Below are 6,750 nucleotides of genomic sequence, written 5' to 3'. Positions count from 1 at the left end.
TCATTTTGTACAGTATTAGGACACAAAGTTTTTTGCAAGTATTATTACACTATGTAACACAATTTTTGTTCCTGGGTAGTAAGTGTTATTTCCTAATTGCTTATGCCTCAAAAGTATAGAAAATGGCTATTATTCCCCACAAACTTTGCTTTTGTGACCAGGACAGTGATATTTTGAAATTTACCTATTTCCAATGAGAAAACGGGCGAATTTGTGTCTTTTCGTTCAGAAAAAAACAACATATGAATCCAAATTAACATGTATTTATCCTACAGCCCATTGTGCCATAGTTCTTCACCAGAGTCTCAACCAGCTCCACATAGTTTTCGGCCTTGTGATTGCCCAGGAAGGCCCGAACCACTGCGACAAAGCTGTTCCAAGCCGCTTTCTCCTTACTAGTGAGCTTTTTGGGGAATTCATTGCACTCCAGGATCTTCTTTATCTGTGGTCCGACGAAGACACCGGCTTTGACCTTTGCCTCAGACAGCTTAGGGAAGAAATTTCTAGAAGTTACTCCAAGTTTACTCAGCACTGAATCTATCTGGAATGTTCTGGAAAATAGGTAAATTTCAAAATATCACTGACCTGGTCACAAAAGCAAAGTTTGTGGGGAATAATAGCCATTTTCTATACTTTTGAGGCATAAGCAATTGGGAAATAACACTTACTACCCAGGAACAAAAAAAAAAAAAAAAAAATTGTTACACTGTGTTATTATTATTATTTGTTTATTTAGCAGATGCCTTTATCCAAGGTGACTTACAGAGACTAAGGTGTGTGAACTGTGCATCAGCTGCAGAGTCACTTACAACAATGTCTCACCTGAAAGACGGAGCACAAGGAGGTTAAGTGACTTGCTCAGGGTCACACAGTGAGTGAGCCAGGGACCTCCTGGTTACAAGCCCTTTTCTTTAACCACCGGACCATACAGCCTCCTTATAGCTGCAATATCTTATCTGCTGCAGTTTTACTGTTCTTTCCAAGATTGTTTTATAACTGGTCTTTTGCTATGGTAACAAACAGGCGTTAAATCATAATGTACATTAGTGAAGTTGAGGTAAACATAGCTGACCTCATTCCCAACACAACATGAGCAATCACACTGCTTCTGACCAAATGTCTGGGAGATGTATTCTGGATAGAAATGAACAAACCACGACTCATTTTCTTCCAATAATAATACATAGGTTACTCCAAAGCAGAAAACACGCTTAAGACAGACCCTATATTTTTGTGAAGACGACGCCCTATTGAACATATAAACATATAATTTAAGTCTCAATAATGTATGGAACAAGTTGTCTGTTGTTATATACACTGCCTTTAAAAATCATTAGATAGTAATTGATTAATTGTTCTGTCTCACAGGAAGCTATACATTCCTGTAAATTTCAACTATGGTTGGAGTGTTAAAATGAAAAGCGTACCTTTCAAAAAGTATTACTGTTACTGTAGGTGCAGATTGGCAGTGTCTATTTCAATACTGTATTCTTAAAAGAATACTGAAAATATAAAAACACAATTTTACTGTAAATAAAAAAAGTTATTATGGGGCTTGTGACTGTTTGCAATTACATGTAAAAATGCCAAGCATACAGTATGTTGAGAAATTGAACTGCCTGAACAGCTGAACTGGGAAAAGGCATTTAATAGGTTAATTAAATTATACTATCCACCTAAACAGGCTATGACTAGTTTAAGTGATCACTGCTGACACCTACAGCACTGTGTGCCTTAACTACTGTTGCGCTGGTAGATTATCCATTCCCAGCAAAATAGAGAGGCTGCCACATCAGTTTCTCTGTTGCTATAGCAACTGCTTACTTTCCATTGTCAACTGCTACCCAGTTGCCATGGGGACACATATACAAAAATATTCTTCCATGCAGTCAAGGACCAGATGGCAATGAACTCTGAAAGTCACATGGAAAGGCTTTAACATTCAGGCTGGCACTGAAGGGAGGTGCATTTCTCAACATATAGTTTAATTCCACGTCAACCAAACAGACAAAGACTTGTATTTCTGTACTCTTTACAGGGTGGGAAGTTGATAAAATGGGATACAGTAAGTACTGGGAAGACTAGTTATATAATGTGTGCATGCAGAACACATGCCTGTCTGTAAAATGCATCTGGTTAGCTCAACATAGGACCCTTTAGCTTGGTGTGATAAAAGGTATTTTAAATTAAGAATAGACATTTGCAAACCCACTTAATACACAGATTATTCAGGTATTTTAATGCACACTTGTGTACCAAGTTCTGTTGCATCAAGATACAGTGCTGTGCAAACACAAACAGGTTACAGTACAACTAACAGACTGGAGGACCCTTTAAGGAAACTCCCTTTTTCTTGTGAACAATAACAACAAACCTGACTTAACAAACAGATCCCAAAAACTTAAGGTCAACAGGAGCAAACTAAAACCACTGGACACATTGAAAAAACAAATTCTACCACTGTCCTTGTTTTCAAGTTATGGGAAAGTGGTACCAAAACTAAATCAGCTGGTCTTCTCCATGTCTCCTAAAATAGCAGTACTATCAAAATCTCCAGGAACTGAAACTGTAAATTAAGGAACAGAAGCAGACTGAAACTTGCATGTAATGCAACAATTGCAGAATGTAACACTTTACTGGTATATTAAGTTGAGTCTATATCCATTTTAAAACAAACTTATTTTCTTAGTTTGCCTGTAAGCATGAACTATCACAGCATAGTACATCTGGGCCTGAAACACTGCACAAAATATTTGTCTTCATTGTTCAAGACATCAAACAGTGGGTTGAGACAAAAATTGTATTTTGTTTATACTTCAGTTATTATTATTATTATTACTTTTATTATTATTATTATTATTATTATTATTATTATTATTATTATTATTATTATTATTATTATTATTATTATTATTATTATTATTATTATTTTTAGTACCCTGGTGCCTATGAAGGCTTGAAAATGTAAAAGATTTAAAAACATACCTGACTTCTGTCTTTGTCCACCTTCTTAAAACACTTATTCAATGACAGGTTATGTCTGACAGAGTTTTTCCACCCGGTGGGGGCGTTAGCAAAGTAAGGGAAATGTTCAAGGATCCAATTGTAAATATCCTTTACTGGCAGTCTCTTGGAGGGAGAATCTTCGATGGCCATGAATATGAGGCAGCTGAAGGAATATGGAGGCTTGCAGTTTGGATTCTGCTTGGCATCATAGGGCAGGTCTGAATGTGCGGGGGAAGGAGGGGTATCGTCATCAATCTCCTGAACTGGGCTCACACTCCGCAACACGGTGTCGCCAAAACTGTTGAGCAAGTTCTTGCTCTCGTGAAGCCAGTTCAAGTTTGTCAACTCTTCATCTTCCATGGCCCCTTTTTCCAATTTGATGGTGGGCAGTGTTAAGTCCAGCTCCTCAGCTTCCTGGAGGTCCTTGGATAAAGAGCTTCCTGGGTAACACTGGCTCAGTCCATTGGAAACACTGATTCCTGGACCTTCCGGCTTCTTGCTGGGAGGCATGACTGGACCCATTTAGACCAAGACTCCTGTGGAAAAACAAAACCATGGCACAGTCAGGAAAAAAGAATGAACAATACGAAGCAATTTTTTTGTTTTGTTATGTAATGTTTTTTATCTTTAGCAAAATTAAGTTTATTGTTTGAACTTTTAACATGGCTTGAAAACATATTATTACATTGTAATCCATTTCTATTTTAATTGATTTATTTACTTGGCATTCATAAACATTTAATTACAGAAACAGTCAATGTTTCCATGGTTAAATTCTTAGATTTCGCATGATCTGTTAACCAAATTAATAACTAAAAAATGTGCTTTGTATACGGTTTAGTTTATTTTTCTTTAAACTGCAAAGCCATTCTCCTTATCTTCATGACTTCTGAGCATCCCAAAATAAATTACTAATACAAACTTGATCAAATAGAGGAAAATGTATATATGTTGCCATTTACACCTATTCAAAGCAAACGATGTACAGACCTAGATAATTCCAGTACAATGACATTATTAACTACTGTTTTCAGAAAATAATTGTCAATAAAATCTATTTTAAATGTATGTGTCTTGTTCACACTTTTTATTAATTTTGAACAACGCAATTGGCCAAGGTTTATTGATTACACCGTGTTGGTTCCTGGGTAGTAAGTGTTATTTCCTAATTGCTTATGCCTCAAAAGTATAGAAAATGGCTATTATTCCCCACAAACTTTGCTTTTGTGACCAGCACAGTGATATTTTGAAATTTACCTATTTTCCAGAACATTCCAGATAGATTCAGTGCTGAGTAAACTTGGAGTAACTTATAGAACTTTCTAGAACCTTCCAGTAATATACATAGTAGTATAAATACAGGGGCCTTAAGCCCACCAGTTCAGTTTAGTTCCAGCTGCCTAAGTGGATACATATCTGCACTTTTCTGAGATGGCATCAAGGTTATAGGAGACTTCAAAATGGTGGCATTCCTGATGGGTCTCCAAGGCGGTTTTACCAAGTTTCCCTGCTATCTTTGCCTTTGGGACAGCAGGGACACCAAGGCGCACTACCACAGGCGGGACTGGTCACAGCGGACTGAATTCTCTGTGGGGAGGAACAACGTCAAGTGGGAGCCACTGGTGGACCCCCGGAAGGTGCTGATGCTACCACTGCACATCAAATTAGGCCTTATGAAACAATTTGTCAGAGCTCTAGATAAGGAGTTGGCAGCCTTCAAGTACCTTCAAGACTTCTTCCCTAAGCTGTCTGAGGCAAAGGTCAAAGCCAGTGTCTTCGTCGGACCACAGATAAAGAAGATCCTGGAGTGCAATGAATTCCCCAAGAAGCTCACTAATAAGGAGAAAGCGGCTTGGAACAGCTTTGTCGCAGTGGTTCGGGCCTTCCTGGGCAATCACAAGGCCGAAAACTATGTGGAGCTGGTTGAGACTCTGGTGAAGAACTACGGCACAATGGGCTGTAGGATGTCCCTCAAAGTCCATATCCTTGATGCTCATCTTGATAAATTCAAGGAGAACATGGGAGCGTACTCGGAGGAGCAAGGCGAGCGCTTCCACCAGGATATACTGGACTTTGAACGCCGCTACCAAGGACAGTATAACGAGAACATGATGGGAGACTACATTTGGGGGCTGATTCGTGAAAGTGATTTACAGTATAATCGTAAATCTCGAAAAACTACTCACTTCTAAATCTTTTGTAGTCATTTTTGTATTACTTTAGTATAAATACATGTTAATTTGGATTCATATGTTGTTTTTTTCTGACTTTATGTGAACGAAAAGACACAAATTCGCCCGTTTTCTCATTGGAAATAGGTAAATTTCAAAATATCACTGTCCTGGTCACAAAAGCAAAGTTTGTGGGGAATAATAGCCATTTTCTATACTTTTGAGGCATAAGCAATTAGGAAATAACACTTACTACCCAGGAACAAAAATTGTGTTACATAGTGTTATAGCATGTGAAAGATAAAATTGTGCCATTGTACAGTCCATTACTGCATACAATTCAAGTGAACCAAATGGAAGTTCAAGTCCCATGAGTCTCTGAACAGGAAAATTATATTATGGCTGACAGTAAAGTAATTTAATTGCACTGTTGCTATAGCAACACACTGCTCTGTTGGTGCCTAATTTGCTTAACTGCCAGTTGCATCCCCAAGGGATCGAATACACCACTTTCCAATTCTTTTGTATTGTAAACAAACTTTTTAAACAACCCCCTAAAGGCATTTACCAGATTAAACCATGAAGTTCAGGTAAGTGAGCTACAGCTTTCTTCCTTAAATATTTGATTCACTTCAATGATCATTATTGCACTTAAAAAAAACAAATTGTTCAAATGTTTATTCCAATGACTATTACAGAATCTGGCCAATGTTACTTAAGCTAGCTACATTGTAACAACACCCAGCAGAAACATAATTCATTCAAATTGGTAGATGAAACAGCCGACCAAGAGAGTCTGAAGGGAAAGCAGGTTTTTAGAAATTGCAATATTTAATTACATACTTAATTAGTTCATTTTTAGTATTTCCTTAGAGGGAATAAAAACACTAAATACCAGACCAAATAAAGTATTTGTAATAGGAAACTTTTCCACCAGAGCAAGCATCAGATTTGAGCCAACGTCATGTTGATTTTAGTTAATGTCTCTCTACTTCTCTTAAACAAAACTGAGGTCTGGAGCTATTTGCAATTCCACTAGTGCCGTTTCAAAAGTATCTTGTAAGTTTCTGCAAACTGTTCTCTTACCTGGGCACCTAAGGGTTAAAGTGAAAATAGTCTTGTTGGATTTGAAGTTCCAATGTAGACCCTGGTGAAACAATCCATTGTATTGTTTAGCCCAAGCCAAATACTAACACCAAAAGTATGACAAAAAGAGCTAGCCAGCCATCTTCAAACATCAGCACTTGAAACATCAGATTGTCTGTGTGTGTTTGGTCTGCAGCACTAGTTGAGAAGTGATAAACTATTCCACTGCAAACAAAAAAAAGGCACACATGACCAGAGGGGGAGGAGGGAGGGGGCGTGGACGACGTGGGATGGGTGTCATCACAAGCAGCTACAACAACATTAATGGAAATGGGCTAGCGGTAATTAAGCTCTCCTGTCTGTTTAAATGACAAAATACCCGGTGTCCAATCTAATCAGCATTATCCTCAACAAACACACTTTTCTCAAGTTTGCACAACTGGGCAAGTATCCTTATAACATACAGCCAATTAATAAACAACACTAA

General features: G+C 37.8%; 1 protein-coding gene across 6 annotated transcripts in view; it reads right to left on the bottom strand.

Moving 5' to 3' along the window:
• The window catches only part of LOC117422650 (forkhead box protein N3-like), a 68,585-nt gene that overhangs the window by 37,512 nt on the left and 24,323 nt on the right, over window positions 1-6,750 (bottom strand). For 5 of the 6 annotated variants that reach the window (XM_034037883.3, XM_034037881.3, XM_034037886.3 and 2 more), the window contains one exon: window positions 2,986-3,542. In XM_034037883.3, coding sequence (XP_033893774.2) covers window positions 2,986-3,528 — 543 coding nt within the window. In that variant the 5' untranslated portion in view covers window positions 3,529-3,542. Of the gene's footprint in view, window positions 1-2,985; window positions 3,543-6,263; window positions 6,448-6,750 lie in introns of those variants that run through there. The other variant, XM_034037884.3, reaches the window with a different exon arrangement.

Source organism: Acipenser ruthenus, chromosome 15 (genome assembly GCF_902713425.1).
Source record: "Acipenser ruthenus chromosome 15, fAciRut3.2 maternal haplotype, whole genome shotgun sequence".
NCBI lineage: Eukaryota > Metazoa > Chordata > Actinopteri > Acipenseriformes > Acipenseridae > Acipenser > Acipenser ruthenus.
Note: the sequence above shows the minus strand (reverse complement) of the source record. Positions and strands in the feature narration are given on the sequence as shown.